The following is a 17566-nucleotide window of genomic DNA, read 5'->3' as shown; positions in this document are numbered from 1 at the left end:
TGTGGGTTGTGGAAGCGCTTTCGCTTCGTTGTCAGTTTAGCAGAGGCCTGTAATCTCAGGACGTAGCGTCACCCTCAAAAGAAAAAAAAGCAAGCTTGTTATGTAAGATTACACTGTCACCCATTATCAAGTTTGCTGATTCTTTGATCCAGTGTGAGTGGTGCAAACGGACGATCAAGGTATGCATGATTTCATTCACCAACTTGAAGTTTTGACTTGATTTACACGTGAATCAAGGTTGTGTATGGACTTTTTAACCTCATTTTGCTTCAAAAAGTTTATTGTAGGCATAAAGTTGATCTTAATCTATAGCAAATTTAGTTTAACAAAAGCGAATAACTCCACCGAAGTTGATCGTGCACTTGTGCTTAAACTTCCGCTTTCAGTTGCTAAGATTTGCGAAATTGCGAGTGTTCGGATTCAAAGTAATCCCCCTTGGCTTTGTAAATCGTTGCTTTAGTACCATCGAATTTTTGTGAACGTTTTTGTAAGTTATTTTGGTCGTATTCCTGGATTTTGTATAAACGTGAGATGTCTAGAAGCATGATACTGCATAAATTATTGTTTGGACCACTTCCAACTTTACTCCATCGTCACGAGACGTGAGTACCGTATTTACTCGAATAAGCGCCGCGGCGCTTATATAATTTTTCACCCATCAAGTGCGGCGCTTATTCGAGGGCGGCGCTTATTTGAGGGCGGCGCTTATTTGAAATTTGTACCCACAAAGAATCTAATCTTTTACAGAAATTGAAAATACCGTCTTTTGATTGTCAGTATTCGTCTCTTGCTCAAGAGAGAAGTGGCGCTAGCTGTCCTGATCCTAGCAAAGTTCGCGTCCTTCGCAACATTTAGAGAACAACATACTGTAAGAATGTTGGATAGAAAACTAATGGGCGAGCTGTAAAACAATCACTTTGAACTGCAAAACATCGCTTTTGATGGAAAGAAATGTGTCTGTTTGTTTTAGAGCTGCTTTGTAGTGCTGTTTTTGGTTAAACGGAATTTCTGGAGTAAGCGCCGCAACGGGACTGCGGCCCTTATTCGAGGGCGGCGCTTATTAACTTTTTTATCCTAAATGCGGCGCTTATTTGAGGGCGGCGCTTATTCAGCCCGGGCGGCGCTTAGTCGAGTAAATACGGTAGTTATAAATATTAGGGGTTGACACATTATGCTCCTACATTTGAGTTGAAATATAATGTGCAGGTATCAGCTGCCTTCCTAGATCCTCGGGCAATGCATCTAACGCGGGCATATTAGGGGAATACTTTTGTAACACATTTGAAGGGGAGGGGGGGGGATGTTGCTTCTATTAGTTCGGACCCTGTTCAACTTTTACTGAGGCGTGACCTGGCAAATTTGCTTTAACATTCGAATTAACAACTGTTATGTTTCTTGGCGTCACCCTCAAAACGAGAAACCAATTTGTAACAATTTTTTTACTAGTACAGTGCAGTTTAGCTGTTAGTGGATTTCCAATTAAGGTCGCGGGGGACACCTTACGCTCATCATTATGCATTTATTTAAAGCGTATGCACGAAGTGCAACGACTGACATCGACAACTGTACGAGATATTCATGACTGGATAAAAATATGGGTGCGTGCGCGTGATTTTTTTAAAAAAAATAATAAATTCCTGTTTCTTTGATATTTTAACCAATTTAAAACAACACTTGGTGTTATACGTTTATATAAATTGTAGGAAGTCTATGAGCTAATTTTTATTCAATTTATTTTTGTTTCTACAACTCAGAGTAATCATAATAATATTCGGCATAAACAATCGTGTCCTTCATAAAAACGCATTGTTCTCACCATAAAAGCGTGGAATATAATTACCATAATTACATCTCTCCTTTGGAAACTGATCGTGTTTTGGTCGGGACACCTTCGGAAATCTCAAAGTTTGGGCTTTTCCGACAATTTTGTGGCAGAGAATACAGCGCGGATACAGACCTTCATGACTTGCCACTGCAGATAGGTAAACTATGGATATTGTAGTGTGTCATAACAGAGGCGGAATTTTAAAAGAGCGCTTTTAGAAAGAGGTAGAAGGCATTAAATTCAAATTTGCGCATTTAAACAGCCATAACTTGCTGGCAACTTTTAAATTAAAAAATCCGCTTCTGTTATGACACTCTAGAGATATTGACTGATTAGTTTTTGACAAGATCACAGTGTGCTGCCTCTTACTCGTTCCACAAACTCTGCCACAAAATCATGTTCTTCCCAATTTGGAACTAACGTGGCTATTACATCGCCGTTAAGTACAATCTACCAAATAAAAGATGACATACATACTTTTTCATCATTTCTTTATGTCTCTGTAAAATTTGAGCTTAATCGCACCCATAACAGCCGAGAAATAAGCGTTTTAAAAGATGCAGGTCAAGCAAAATCTCGCTTCATGAATTTATTCATGCTGTAGGTATCCCCCGCGACCTTAAATAATACCAACACCTTCATTGCATTTTCAAGTAGCACTTAATCATGGTGACACTGTCCCTTAAAAAATTGACCTATTTCTAGGACAGGGTATCGTTTTGAATGTAAGTTCTTTCTAACACAAGGTGCTAATTTTGAGACCTGGGTGGTACATACCTATGCAAAACATATAATTATGAGTACCCCCCCCCCCCCTCAAGGGAACTTTCCATCATAACACAAGTAAGAGTAAGAAACTTTATTTAGCCAGAGGGTTGCCCATTCAGCAACGAGGCTGGTATCTGTAGGGGCCTGGGACATAAAAAATACAAATAATTTTATAAAATATGTTACCACTCACTGAGAAGAAATAATATTTTTAAAACTCTTAAAAAACATTTATAGCTAAAAAACACTAAACTGTAAAAAAGAGAATTTACAAGTAAAAATGCTTAAATCTGAACATTTAAATTTTTTTGAAAACATGGCACTTTTAATATAAGCATTGGCAATGAGTACAAATATAAAATATGTAGAGTAAGGTGAAAAAGAGATGTCACCCAATCAAACATTAAAAAAAATTACCTGGGTGAATGGGGGACTGAGAGGTTCAGTCCGTATCTGCGAGGCTCCAGGATAATGCATGAGGGTTGGCATAGATGTACTGTAGACAAAATAGTATTATGCTCAGTGGCAGTTAAGATTGTACAGCTGTTAAATTATATCAGTAAAATCTCTTCCTACACCCCCTTCCCCGCCCACCACAACTGCAGCTAAAGATCCCATGTGCTCCTGGGGTACTTTTCTTGGGGATTGATGGTACATACCAAACTGTCTGAGGACAAACCTTTCAACAAGCTGAATTTTTTGTAACAGTCATGTTTGTGTACTTTCTGTATTATAAATCAATGTTTTTAGGATATTTTTGTTTTTGCTCAGACTTGCCATTTATCAGCTGTGATATCTTAGCTGCAAAGCAATGCTGTCTTCACTACACTGAGTGCTTATCAATGTGTTTTTATTTTGTTCTCTGCAGTTCACTTGACTTCCAATCCATCAGCTTCCATGTGTAACTAACTGGCCCAGTGTCCAGGGTGGATAATGCTATCTACCAGATAAATCACTATCCAGTGGATAAATATTGACAAGACCAACTACTCTATCCACTGGAGAGTGATTTGTCAGGTGGATAGAATCATTTATCCTTTTTAAACAACTCAGTTGCCGCCTGATGACTGCTGTTGACATCTTACATGTACCTGACTCAACACCTGTAAAGGTAAGGCACACATCTCAATGCTTGACCAAATAAATCTGTACCAGTTGGCTCTTTTTTACTCAAGTTGTGTAATGTAAATAAAATAAATTAATTATTAAATAAAATGGGAATTTGCAGTGGCATTTTCACAGAGTGGCTCTTCATGAAGCTAAGTGCATGATATGAAGCTAAGTGCATGACCACTATAAACATATATTTATTTTTTTTATTTTATTCATCCACTGTTTTCTCATCGAATTGGAATTTAGATTATAAGTGTTGGTTTTTCTGAAAGGAGGAAAACTGAAAATACGCTGGAAAAAACCCCTCAAAACATTAGGACAACAACCAAAAACAATCTCAACCTGCATAATATGACAGTGGGTCTAGGAATCGAACCCAGGCCACATTTGTGTAAGACAGGGGCTCTCACCACTGCAGTAAAATAATTTTTAAATAATAAAATTTCATTAACATGAACAAATGTTTCTTAGTAGACTGGATGCCTTTTAGCTGGAATTAAAATTAAGCTGGACATACTTATGCATGACATTATTTTGTCTTCTTGAATTTCGTACTTTAGGAATCACTCACAAGAACCAAGCTTTTACTGAACACAAAGGCATGTAGTGGTGAGTAATGCTACCTCTGCTTTCAATTGCGCTTTTAAATAGATCCAGGTACATGACGTACATGTGTGGGAAGCATGCTGACCTAACAGTTAATGTACATGCTGGACTCTGGATTGATCAGAGGCTGGGGTCTGTGTCTTTCCACCCAGGTGTACAAACGGGTACTAGCAAATTAGTTTAATGCTGGAGGTTAATTTTGTGACTGACTAGCATCTCATCTTGGGGCTAGTTAATGTTTTATGTCACAGAAACCAGTCAGAGTTATTTATAAGCACCATGAGTGTTGAATGCAGACTTATGTATTTAGACATAAGTTAGAAAATTTTATTGGACAGCAAAATTAATAATGGTGTCATGTGCATTGTGTGGTTCCAGAAAATGTCCATACTCCCCCCTCAGAAGGGGTTGGAAATCCTCAGGGTGGGAGGGGTCTAAAGGGCAAAAACTTAAAGGAAATGTATGAAGGTTAATTGGAATTTCCAGAGGGGTGAGGGGGTCCTTAGGAAAAATCCCTTCTGTGGGGGAGGTATGGATAATTTATGGAACTACACATTAGATGTTTTATGCCAAGTTGTCACATTGAACATACCTTTATATTATTGTTTGAAATGATGACTAACAGTTACAGTAGCTGTTTATTCTGGTTTAATTGTAGAGTGAAATCCTGAATTTGTCTAACCCTAACAATACTTGCATTCAATCCTGGACATCAGTGAAGGGCAATGGATAGGGCATGCACAACACACCTCCTTTAAGGGGAATTTACTTCCTGGAGCTTCTTAAACCATTATTTGTCACTATCACAAGCCTTTCTAAGTTTTTGTTGAAATTTGTGCTACTGCACAGTTGATTTGTAATCATTTTATTTTAATGGTTGCTTTCTAGGAGCATTCTCAAAATCAGTTTATAAAAATGGCAAAAGCAGCAATGAACACTTCTGGTAGCAGTTCAAATGATGTTCCACCTGAGCTAAGTGTTCATTTTCCATCCATAAGAGATATTCGAGCACCACTAAATGATCCAGATGACACAAATCTGCCTGTTGAATTCCTGTTAGTGACGGTCAAGAACTGTGAGTTCATAGCTTGCTACATGCAGTTGAAAGATCCATTTAGATGCTGGTTTGATGGTGTTGGTTATGTTTACTTTGGAGACATATGTGCAGGTCAAGAGAAGAAAGTGAAAGTTGCTTTGATAAGATGCTATAAAGGTTCCACTGGTCCTGGCAGTTCTCTGATTACTGTCAAAAATGCCGTCACTAAACTAAGGCCCAAGGGTGTCATTTCTGTAGGAACCTGCAGTTGTCTGAACCCCAAGAAAACCAAGTTAGGAGATGTTGTTGTCTCTGCGAAATTAACAACGTATGCATCCAAAATAGTTACCAGTACTGAAGAGCAATCAACTGGCATGAGAAGTTATGTTAGCCGACATTTTCTTGACCTCATCAAACATGCAGGCGATGGCTGGGAGGCACCTTTAAAAAACCCAGCAGCACGAGAAGTGAAAGTACATTGTGATGGTGAGTTTTTGAGTGGCCCTGAGCAGGTCAGTGCTGGATGGCGGCGTGACGAACTTGCTAAGTCCTATCCACTGGCGTCTGCAATTGAATTGGAAGGCGAAGGTAAGTTATCGTTTATAAGTTGGTATCCTGAATTATTGTAAAGTAAAATTTCACCTGTCTAATAAGCTTTGGGTTAATTTTTTTGTGTCAAAAGGGTCGTGAGTGGTCTCATTTTCAACTGATCTATTTTGAAGTCGGCCTATTTTTCTTGGGGGCTGGAGGGGGCATACACTGTAGTCTTGTAATTTTATGTGACCCTTCACACAAAAACACATCTTCATAAGAGCTGTTCATTAAGATTTGCTTGAAACCAGGTTTCCAAATTATAGGATTTGTAATTTTCAGAAAGTTGGTAAAGGGTTTCCAGGGGATTTCCAGACAGTTTTTAAAGAGACCCCCAAAGGGTTTCCAAAGGATTTTAAAAGATTTTCCAATGGAAGTTTTAAATGGGTTAACAAAGAGTTTCTAAAGGGTTTATTCAAGATGGCTTACCTAATACTTACTGGTATTTTAGGGTGGGCTTATTCGGAGAGACAGGCTTAGGGATGGTATCCGGGTTAGACGTGCACTTTGTGCAACAAAATCAAACTAAAGTGAAACAATCCGGCAGTCCAGCTGTAATAAAGATTTGTTGCTAAAAATTATCTCCAGCGTGAGTTCTGTTTTTCTTTTAGTTTGAGTCCAATTTTTCTCCCTCCCTATTTGAATGCATTTCATTGACATTAGTCATGAGCACCTGCATACAGTGTTGCCGTCGTAAATTCTCTCAAGAAAAATTTGACTTATTGCTAGCATGGACCACCATTAATTCTTCCTTTAATTAATTCCCTCCACCCATCCTTCATGCAGTTATCAGTGAGAAACAAACTGTTAAAAGAGAACTAGGGGCAAAAACATCTGGGCAGCCGGTACTTCACAATATCTATTTCCAGGCAGTTGGATAAATCTTTACTAAGAGACGAGACTGGAAATTCTGGAAATTCTGACGACTGAAAACTGATAGTTTCTCAGGTTAGATTCCAACCCCCGACCTTCAGGTTAGAAGTCTACTGCTTTACCATATCTTATCAAAAGAGCCTAATAATTAGGCAGGTGAGAGTTTTAAATTTGAGGAAGAAAAAAACAAATAATTGAAAATAACAGTGGTTTGATTCTTGTTTCTAAAGAATCATCTTCAGTCATTAATTATTAATGACTGAGGATGATTCTAAACAAGGATCAAACCACTGTTATTTTCAATTATTTGTTTTTTCTTCCTCAAATTTAAAACTCTCACCTGTATTGTTTTGTTTTTCAGGTATTTTCACGGCTGCATTTGATGATCAGATTGAATGGCTAGTAGTAAAAGGAATCACAGATTATGCTGATGGTACTGAGTGTGTATCAGAGAATTGGAGTCCTTTTGCTAGTGTGATGGCCGCTTCTGTTGTTGCAAATATTCTGAGTGATCCTGTTGTTTTCCAGGGATGGTCCTATTTTAAAGGTAATCATAGTCACATCATCATCATCATCATCATCATCATCATCATCATCATCATCATCACTTTGTCTACCCTCGGATTGAATACACAAACCTTGTGCTCAATTTTCTGAGAGTTGGAGCCCTTTCGAGTATCATGGCAGCTTAAGTTGTTGCTACTGATATTTTTAATGAACCTTTTGTGCTTCTCAAGGAGACCAGAATCTCAATAAAACTTTAGTGTACATGTACATTTAATTACACATCCTTGGAGTTTATTCCAAAATGAAGTGTAGAAGGACTTATTGATCAATTGATTGATTGATTGTCCAGTGACACTAAACAGTAGACAGGTTGCATATGATAAAATTCCAGTCCTTCAAAAATTAGTTAAAGGTCAAATGCAACGAAATTGGAAATTTTTTCTTTTGTCCGCAAACCTGTCGTTTATGAAGGTACTAATGATAATAAACTCTCAGAAATGGTTTTTGTGCGAATTGTGGCGCTTAGGAGATGAAAATCCGACGATTTCCGAAGACATTATGAAAACGAACCAAAAATGGCCGCGCGTGGAATGGAATCGAATAGAAGTATTTGTGACGTCAGGTGTGGCGAGCAAGTTTTCAGGTGTTTTGAGCGATCCTTGCAAATCCTTGGGTTTGTTCGATGGATTTCCAGAGTTTATGAAACAGCCGTTAGTTGAAACCGATGAAGACTTTGATTCAAGCCTTCGAAAAGTCTAAATACAGCCATATCAGTTCGATCTAACGGCATCTGGCAAGGATTAAATCGATTTCTGGAGTGATTAATTCCGACTCTGCGAGTGAACAAGATGGCGTTTAATCCGGCAACATCTACAGTACATGCACCAACAACGAAGGAATATGCCACATACCGTAAAAACCCGCAGATAAGCCGCACCTTTTTTCCAAAAATTATCGCTCGAAAGCGGGGGTGCGGCTTATCTGCGGGAACATTCGGAAAAGGTGCTGTTAATTTTCGTTAACTGTGCTAATTTATGGAAAATTATGTAAATTAAAAAACATAAAACTACAAGAGAGTACCGGTCATTGCTTTTGCAAGTTTGACAGCTCCTATACTGTTTGCAGTGTCGACAATGGCCTATAACTTTAACAGTAATATTGATACTTTTACGAGCGAGAAATACCACGAGTATTCACGAGTAAGATGGCCAATTGTTTCTTTCTCATTTTGCACTTTGACGAAAAATTTGTCGAACTGATTACGAAACTCTCTTTATGCAACAAGTTTATCTCCAATTGATGGCTCCCAAATCTCTTTAATTTGTCAATATGATAGCCACGAAACCCGAACGCCTCCATCGCCATCTTGTTTTGCTTTGCGTTCTCGCCTCGTTCTCGCCCTAGTCCCATATTTCGCGTCCGATCAAATGCCTGGTTACTAAGCTACGAACGTTCTGCAAACGCAAGTTCTTGTTGTTGTCACACAAAGATCTATGGAAAAACTGCGTTGAATGAAGAAATACCTGTCAACAAATGCAAGAAAAAGATCACCCATAATATGTCAAAGTTGGTTTTCATTATATTAAAGAGCTCAAATTGTGGGTAAGACTGAAGTATTTTTTGTTTCAATGTTCATTGAGTTTACGTTCGATGAAGAAGACTTCCTAAAGACTCAACTTTGGATTTTTGACTCGACTGTGGATTTTCTTTGATTTACTTTCAAAAAACTTTTTTTCCAACATTTGAGTTGTTAAACTCAGGGTGCGGCTTATCTGCGGGTGCGGCTTATACGCGGGTGTTTACGGTATATTGGTGAGCCTAATAAATATAATGGAAACAGCTTTCAAAGAATTTGAAATAAATAAATAGTTGAATCTTAAGTTGAAGTATTGTCTTGCTTTTGTTCGAAAGGATTGCAATGTGGAATTATTTGTACACTGTTTAATTGTAGCATTGCCCGAGCTGAGCTGAGTGTGTTCTCTAAAATAACACACCTTGAAGAATCAATTAAACCTTTAGAAGCTTTAAACTCATTCCCCTCAGCCAAATAATTTATTTTCAAAGATTGAAATTAAATACCGTGACTGCGTGGCCTTTTAGCTTCAATCAGAATTATGCCTGGTATTAATATTGCTCTTTATTTGCCGAATTATTAACCTAGGTGATTATCTTGTAATCTGGCCCTTATATTTTTCAGTTGATTTTACTGATGATTCTCTGAAAAGGGAATTGTCTTAAGTAGATGGGGTGTAGGTCGAAGATAACAATTTCAACAGTAATTTATGGCAACTTGCATTTCTTAAGACCCAGGTTATAAGATCTAACTTGTGTGCTGACACAGGACCTGACACTGGGACATGTTAGCAGGGAAAATTTACACCTAGTTTTGTGTTTCAATGTCCTTGCTTACACATCCTTGTATGTACAAATTATCATGAGATTTTGTCAAAGCTGCATTATTATAAAATATGCTAGGAAGCAGGGATGGCAAGTGGTGAGGGTCCTTGCCTCCCACCAATTGGCCCGAGTTCAATTTCCTGATTTGGCATCATATGTGGGTCGAGTTTGTTGTTCGTTCTCGGCCTTGCTCTGAGGGTTCTTCTCTGGGTTCTCCAGTTTTTACCCTCCACAAAAATCAACACTTCCAAATTCCATTTCGATTAGGAAATTATACACTGCCCCACAAGCTTCTAGCTTTAATCCACTCTATGTCTAAATAAACTTAAAGGTTTATTTATTTTTATATAAAGTTGTTCATGCAATTTGTCATTTTATGTCAGCTTCTTTGTTTTGTACATTTATTGGTACTATTAACGGGTAATATGTTCTTTTGTTATTGTTGGATGGGGTCGGACATCAATGCATAGCCCCTTTGTCAACATCTATCTTTGGACATGGTAAACATGTACAAACAACACAGATCCAAATCAAGCAATCACAGCCCACTAGCATGACCTTCTGATTTTGTGCGCTCATTTGCATGAAACCAACACCAGTATTGGTCACTTAAAACAGCACATTTTAAGACGATGTCGAAAGACAATGTTAACAAATGGATGCAGAGAGATGGCTATGCAAGTTCACTGAATGCATGTGTAAGAAGCTGAAATTATACACTGCCCCACAAGCTTCTAGCTTTAATCCACTCTATGTCTAAATAAACTTAAAGGTTTATTTATTTTTATATAAAGTTGTTCATGCAATTTGTCATTTTATGTCAGCTTCTTTGTTTTGTACATTTATTGGTACTATTAACGGGTAATATGTTCTTTTGTTATTGTTGGATGGGGTCGGACATCAATGCATAGCCCCTTTGTCAACATCTATCTTTGGACATGGTAAACATGTACAAACAACACAGATCCAAATCAAGCAATCACAGCCCACTAGCATGACCTTCTGATTTTGTGCGCTCATTTGCATGAAACCAACACCAGTATTGGTCACTTAAAACAGCACATTTTAAGACGATGTCGAAAGACAATGTTAACAAATGGATGCAGAGAGATGGCTATGCAAGTTCACTGAATGCATGTGTAAGAAGCTGATAACAGTTTCTAGTACTTTCCAGCCTATTACTATGATGGGTCAGTACTAATTATTTGTCAGTTAATGCTGCAATAATATTTTATCAAACAAATGTACCATCATTGCCGAACAAGTTGTGGTCATTTTTAGTTTGTCACTGGTAACCATAGCAACAGTAAAATCTATCAAAAATTACCCTTAATTTTCACTTAAGTGCTTATAGCTCAAAAACTAGCTAAATGATAAGCAGCTAGATAACAATCAAACTAAGTGCAGTGATTTTCCAAGACCCCCAAAGGAGACATTATAGCCTTTGCATGCACTGCTTGTAATTTATCACCTTATCTCTGACCAAGGGATGAATACAACAGTATGAATACAAACAGTAGGTGCTTCAAAAAACTATTTCCAAGTTAACAAAGAAATTGATAATCATAAAAATACCCAATTTCAGAATGGCTAAAAACAATACTCTTTCACCTCGAGGAAAGGGGGGGGGGGGGCAGTACTCTTTATATTTTTGAGTAGGGGTGTGCTGGTGGGACTCTGTAACCATACCCTATCCCAGACCATTTTCAGCTTATTTTGCAGTACCCTATCATAGTATGCTAGACTTTACACTGGAAATCCCTACCCTACCCCAAACTATTGAAAAACACACAGCAGCACACATGCATTTTCCTATCAAGCTCATATATGGGAGTATTAGGCTTGCTTACAAGTCGAGCTCACAGAACGTGAAGCCCGAGAGCTTAAGAGCTCCGCACCGGGTTCGCACCGGGGTCTACTACCACCAAACCGGAAACGAGAAGCGAACAACTTTTGGAAAGTCTATGGGAGTATGGGAGTACCCCCAGCAAGTGGGGAGGGGGTCTTGGGCACCAAAAATACCCATATAGATTTTGAAAGGGAGTATGTCTAAAGATGTTACTGAGGAATTTGTAAAAGGTCAACAGATTTGGGGCAGCCAAAATTATGAAGATTTAATTTCAGAAATAAATTGTCATGACACACCTACAATCTGGTTGTAGATTCTCCTGAGCCAGTAGTTCACTTGACTTATACTTGACTTATAATGAGTGCTATGCAATGCAACAGTCATTGTACTGGACTGAAATGGGGTTAATGCAGATATGAACAACAAATGAATCAGGTAAATTGGCCTTTACAAGTGAACAAACTCATCATATACATGAAGTTTACATGAAAAATATAAACCTTTTCTTGGGCACCAACAATGTTCAGTCGGGGGTTTTTTGTTGTTGTATTTAGCATTCATAATAATTTCAAATATAAACAAACATTGAAAAGAGTGTTTCATTTTACACAATACTGTAAATTAAAAGCATTATTTTCCTTCAATGTCTGCATGTATAATTTAGCTTTTTAGACGATCGAAGCAATATAGGGAATATCATTTTTAAGTAAAAAGAAACATAAACATAAAAGATCTGTTTGTAACTTAATTAGTAAATTCATGCAAAAGTTCCTTCCTGTAATAAAAAATATATTTTTAATACCAGCCTCGCGATTCACAATATTTCACGAAAACAGTAAAGTTATAGTTTTGTAGAAGTTTATGAAGCGACTAGGGTCAGGTTTAGAAAGTAGTGTGTGAATCTAAGTTCAATATAATACAAGAAAGTACAACTTTGGGGTTCCCAGACAATGGGTTAAGTTTATTAGCGACTTTACCTTCGAATTCTGCATTTTGTCGCAAATGATTTCGCATTAGTCCTGGATTAACGGCTTTCTTTCCAAGTTGATAATAAGAGGAGAATAGCCAGGTCTCATTCGAAGTTTCTAGAGGCCTTCCAAGGGGTAAAAGCGACAAGCGACAGATTCTGCTGGAAGCTTTCTGAGAAAAACATGTCGGATGATATTGTATTTGCTGAGCAAAGCCAGCGTGCATTTGGCATACACATCCTCTCTTTTTCGTCAATCTCAACCATTCCTTGCATCGCTCCTCGTCTTTAAGAAGATATTTCGAATGGTCATCTGGCTTTATCGGGATTTTAAATGCCAAAAGGTGCAGCAGACCTGGTAGAGACAACAGCACTTCGCTGCATCTTCGCGCGTCGAAGCTCGCCACATGTGACGTCACAAAATCCATTTCCGACAATTTTCCAAAGCTTTTCCGAACCGTTCCGTTTGTGAAGCGAAGATAAAGGGCTATCTTTAACGCCGAATATCTCAACGACGTTTTAACCAAATCGTTTAAAACTTCAGATTATGATTATTCACAGTATTTCCTTTCATTTAAAGTCAAAATGAGTCTTAAATAAAATTTGATCAAATTTCGTTGCATTTGACCTTTAAGCTCTTTCTTTTATAAACTGTTTTTAGTATCTTTTTAGAAGAAAATCAACTTAATAACATCTTAGATTGCTGTGGTGTTTAAACAATATATTTCTTTCTTCTTACAGATGTGTCAACGGAAGAGCCAAGTACAGCCAAACGCATTAAACTTGAAGGTATTTGTTATTTCGTATTAAAGCTTTATAGGTAAAGGTAAGGTTAAGTCTGTGTCCGAGCCATGAGGCTCATACAGCCAGAGCTTATCCCGGTTTCCGTAGCATTAAGCGACTAGGAGTATTGCTACTCCCCCCTAGATGGGATGCTAGTCCATCGCAGGGTTACCCCCCCAGCAGTAAATTCGCCGGTACCCATTTATACACCTGGGTGGAGAGAGGCACTGTGAGAGTAAAGTGTCTTGCCCAAGAACACAACGCAGCGCCCCGGCCAGGCCTCGAACACGGGCCGTTCGACTCCGAGTTGAGCGCGCTAACCATTAGGCCCCCGCACCTCCCACAAAGCTTTATAGGTGCAGGTTACAAATATGCACTGTTCATCGATCTGACCTGATTAAGTAAAAGATACCTTCAGAGATCTGAAAACGACTCAAATCTACAATAAGTGACAAAAAGTGTTAACACATTGGTCATTTTACCCCCCCTTTTTTATTGCAGTACAGTATTTTGTTACTCCCCCACCCTATTTCCCATCCCTTCTCCCATATAAGTGTTGTAGTTTGTTTCTGGTAGTCCTTTGCTACAATCATGCAACGTTGGAGGGGGAAGGGGAATTTTGTGAAAGTGAAGTGAAATTTAAAAACTCGCGATTACAATACCATAAAAAGTTCAAAAAACTTGATTGAAACTACTCAATATCTTTTGAATACAAAGTATAAATTACAGATTTTTCATCAAACTTGCTATTCATTTGCTCAATCACAGAGTCAAAATAATTGTTAAAATTTTAGTTTTTTGCTCACCGTGATGAAGGGTGAACAAAAAACGCTTGTGATTAAACAAATCGGACTCGTTAATCACTCGCAGACTAAATTGGACTCCACTCAGTCCTATTACCATTACTAATTATGTTATTTCAGTCAAAATCATTGCCCGACTTATTTTATTCCTTAATGTGAAAAATTGATGCAAATGAGAACTGTTGTGACTTCGTGAACAAGTCCTAGTTTCCTTCGTGGCAAATCATATTCTTAAGGACTTTTGGTTGGAGGATAATCATCTTCAGGTTAGGGGCTAATCAATTGAATGCTAATTGACATGGGTGCTAACCGAACGGATACCATCTACAGTGCTCACAGTGTAATTTTTTTTTTTATCTCGTCACTAGGCCACTTTCTTAAATCTTTCTTTTCAAATTGGATTTCTTTCATTGGGGCACGATAACCACTTAAGCGGAAATTATATTTCTCCACAATATAAAACATTAATTCTCAGAAATGTGGGAGTACGAGATAAATTACTGTACTTCAGTGTCCCAAAAAGGTTCGGGTTCAAGAAAACTGTGAAACAGTCACCAAGGAAACTGGTTTCAGTTAAAGACCGTCTGTGGGTCATCTAACTTCCTGCTACACACCAGCCTAGGAATTCTCAAATTTCAGTATACATGTAATTTCCACAATTGCCCTAAGGGACCATGGTGCATACACCATTTGTGACGTCATTACTTTTCACGGCAGGAAATGCTTTTGATAATCATCTGATAAAGTGAGAAAAAGTCTAGCAAAGCATGTCATAGCAACCATAGACTGCTCAAAGCCCCCTATTTCAAAATTTTGTTTTGTGTGCATGCCTCAAGAAAATATTAAAACAAAAAATTACCTCGAAGTGGTTAGGATCAAATAACAGCCAGAAACCGGCATCAGTTGCGTTCAGTTGGCGTTTATAAGAAAATTCTGGAGTCAAAGGGTGTACCTTTCATTTGTGACTGAACGAACATAGCGCACATTCTTAATTCCTCATCTTAAATCAAGAAACAACTGTAGAGGAATACAAACAGGAAATACACTGTACAAGCGTGCGAACAAGAAGGTGGAGCTAAACTGCAAAGTCCTTATTGTAGTGAGAGTTTAGCAGGCGAAGCGCAATGTAATCATGATATATGGAGAGAAAAAGTATCTTTTGTAGTCACATAAAACAGCTAAAAATACGAAAAAAGTACTGTTGTACTGTAATTAAGAATACATCATTTAAATTGGCTCGTAGTGCTCTTGTGTTGTAACTAAAAAAAATTTACTTCTCGTTTCTTGTGAACAGATTCCGCAAACATTTTTTTGGAATGGTGTCAGTTACAGCTACGCGAGTTTTACAACACCATGAGTCAAGTGAAAATCACACCTTGGGATCCAGACAACACTGTGCATATTGATGAGATGTACATAAAGTTATCAATGCTGAGAGATGACCGAAAACCTCACGAAACAACGAAAGAAAAGCTTGACGACTACAGCGAAATATTTAAAGGCCACGGACGTCATCTAAACCCTAAAAGAATTCTCGTGTACGGAAGACCGGGAATAGGAAAATCAACTTTCACTCAAAAGATTGCTGTGGACTGGACAAGAGGCGAGAAAGAAATCTTAAAGAAGTTTGATGTTTTACTTTTAATTAAGTTGCGAGACGTTAGCGACATTGAAGACGTCTGCGCCATGCTGAAAACTGCTGAACTGTTGTCTGCTGAAGACCCGATGGCAGTCACTAACTTGTGCGAATATGTCTGTCAGAACCAGGAGAAAGTCCTGCTCGTTTTGGATGGCTATGATGAGTACAGCGCTGGAAAGTCATCACCAGTTTATCAGATTTGGAAAGGCAGTAAACTGAGAGGTTGTTGTGTTGTTGTCACCACACGGCCAGTGAAAGAGGATGAACTGAGAGGGCCAAGTCACGTTCAGTTTGAAATTAACGGGTTCGATAGTGAGGAGCAAGTTGAACGGTTTGCAAGCAGGTTACTCAGTGACCAAAAAGAAGTTGAAGAGCTTGTTGAATACTTGGAGGAGCAAGAACTGTGGGAGATGGCAGAGATACCACTTCTCCTGTTAATGTTGTGTCTTCTCTGGAAAGAGAAAGATTGTAAAGGACTACCCACATCTCGGGCGGACCTTTACATAAGATTTATGCAGACCCTCTTGGATCATATGACTGCGAAAGATTCAGACGAGGCATTTAAAAGCATAGAGAGATACAAAGAGGAACTCTCAAAATTAGGAGAACTGGCATTTTATGCTCTTTTGGAGGACTGCCTTCATTTCAACTTCAGCAAAATGCCCGATGGTGATGTCTTTAAGAAATTTATTGACGTCGGGTTTTTTCAAGTCTCAAAACTATCAAGTCTGAATCCAGAGAAAATCGTATATTTTCTCCATAAATCTGTTCAAGAGTTCCTTGCAGCCTGGTTCATCGTTCAAGAACTGATGATCAAGAGGAATGAATCTGTCAGCTGCCTGTCAAAAGTTGACTCGCTTGAAAAAATCGAGAAGATGGTCGAAGTTCTGAAATTCGTTTGTGAGTTGTCATCAGATGCTGCCCGTGCTGTTCTCAGTCATCTGCGGATCGTAGGAGAGAAAGAAGGTCTCTCAGCGTATAACTTCACTAAGTCGCCTTCTATTGATGATTTGACAGAAGATCAAAGGAAGTTTATTTCTATCAGTTCTGATTGTTTATTTTGCCGCCCAGCCTTAGACAGACATGCTGTGTTTCCTTTGTTCCTTGAGTCTGTTAATTATTATCTAATACTGAAAGAGAAACAGGTTCCTATTGTTGCCATAGAACACTTACTGAAGTCAACCATCAGCTTTCCAAACTACGTATTTTTTGACATCGTCGAGATCGGGTTCGGCGACCCCACAGTAATAGATGATGACATTTTGTCTATAATGCTTGATTTGAACACTGCCGTTGTTTTGTGTTCTTGGGAGATTAGGGCTGTAAAAAAGTACGCCAATGTATTAGTAAAAGACTTTTCCCTAAAAAAAGAAGGACAGCAAATGTTCTTTTATCTTACTTGCATTCGTAAAAAAAAAATCAGCGCTCTGCCTACTGAACTACTTACTGAACTCACATCAGCACCAGTGTCTCCTCCTCAGAAGCCTGTTGATGACCTGTCAAAGAATCAAGACAACAGCAGAGCTTTGGTTTTAACTGAGAACGTGCCGCAGCAGACTCGGCAGCATTGTCTCTCATTTGTCAGAGATATTGAAATTCTATACCCAACTAGTGAGGATCTCAAGGTTGTGAATAACGTGTTACCTTTTGTAACAAGTCCTCGAAAGGTTGATATCCAGTGTGACTATGGCAAAAACTACGACGCTCAGTTGATAGAGAGAATGGTTTCTTGTATACACTTCACTGACAATCTCCACAGCTTAAGACTTCACCAGATCAAGTTGACAGCAAAGTGTGCTACTGACGTTG

General features: G+C 38.4%; 2 protein-coding genes across 4 annotated transcripts in view; both read left to right on the top strand.

Moving 5' to 3' along the window:
- The window catches only part of LOC144650580 (NLR family CARD domain-containing protein 4-like), a 220886-nt gene continuing 203320 nt past the window's right edge, over positions 1–17566 (top strand). For all 3 annotated transcript variants that reach the window (XM_078510285.1, XM_078510286.1, XM_078510283.1), the window contains exons 1-3: positions 1–179; positions 3462–3704; positions 4267–4315. The gene's annotated coding sequence lies outside the window, so the exon portion shown is untranslated. The remainder of the gene's footprint in view (positions 180–3461; positions 3705–4266; positions 4316–17566) is intronic.
- LOC144647990 (uncharacterized) overlaps positions 4637–17566 on the top strand; it is a 15897-nt gene continuing 2967 nt past the window's right edge. Inside the window, exons 1-4 of the mRNA XM_078507647.1 lie at positions 4637–5936; positions 7174–7359; positions 13274–13321; positions 15413–17562. Coding sequence (XP_078363773.1) covers positions 5228–5936; positions 7174–7359; positions 13274–13321; positions 15413–17562 — 3093 coding nt within the window. The 5' untranslated portion in view covers positions 4637–5227. The remainder of the gene's footprint in view (positions 5937–7173; positions 7360–13273; positions 13322–15412; positions 17563–17566) is intronic.

Source organism: Oculina patagonica, chromosome 4, assembly GCF_052425735.1.
Source record: "Oculina patagonica isolate OP01 chromosome 4, crgOcupat, whole genome shotgun sequence".
In the NCBI taxonomy this organism is placed as follows: domain Eukaryota; kingdom Metazoa; phylum Cnidaria; class Anthozoa; order Scleractinia; family Oculinidae; genus Oculina; species Oculina patagonica.
This window is presented reverse-complemented; position numbering and strand designations above follow the sequence as displayed.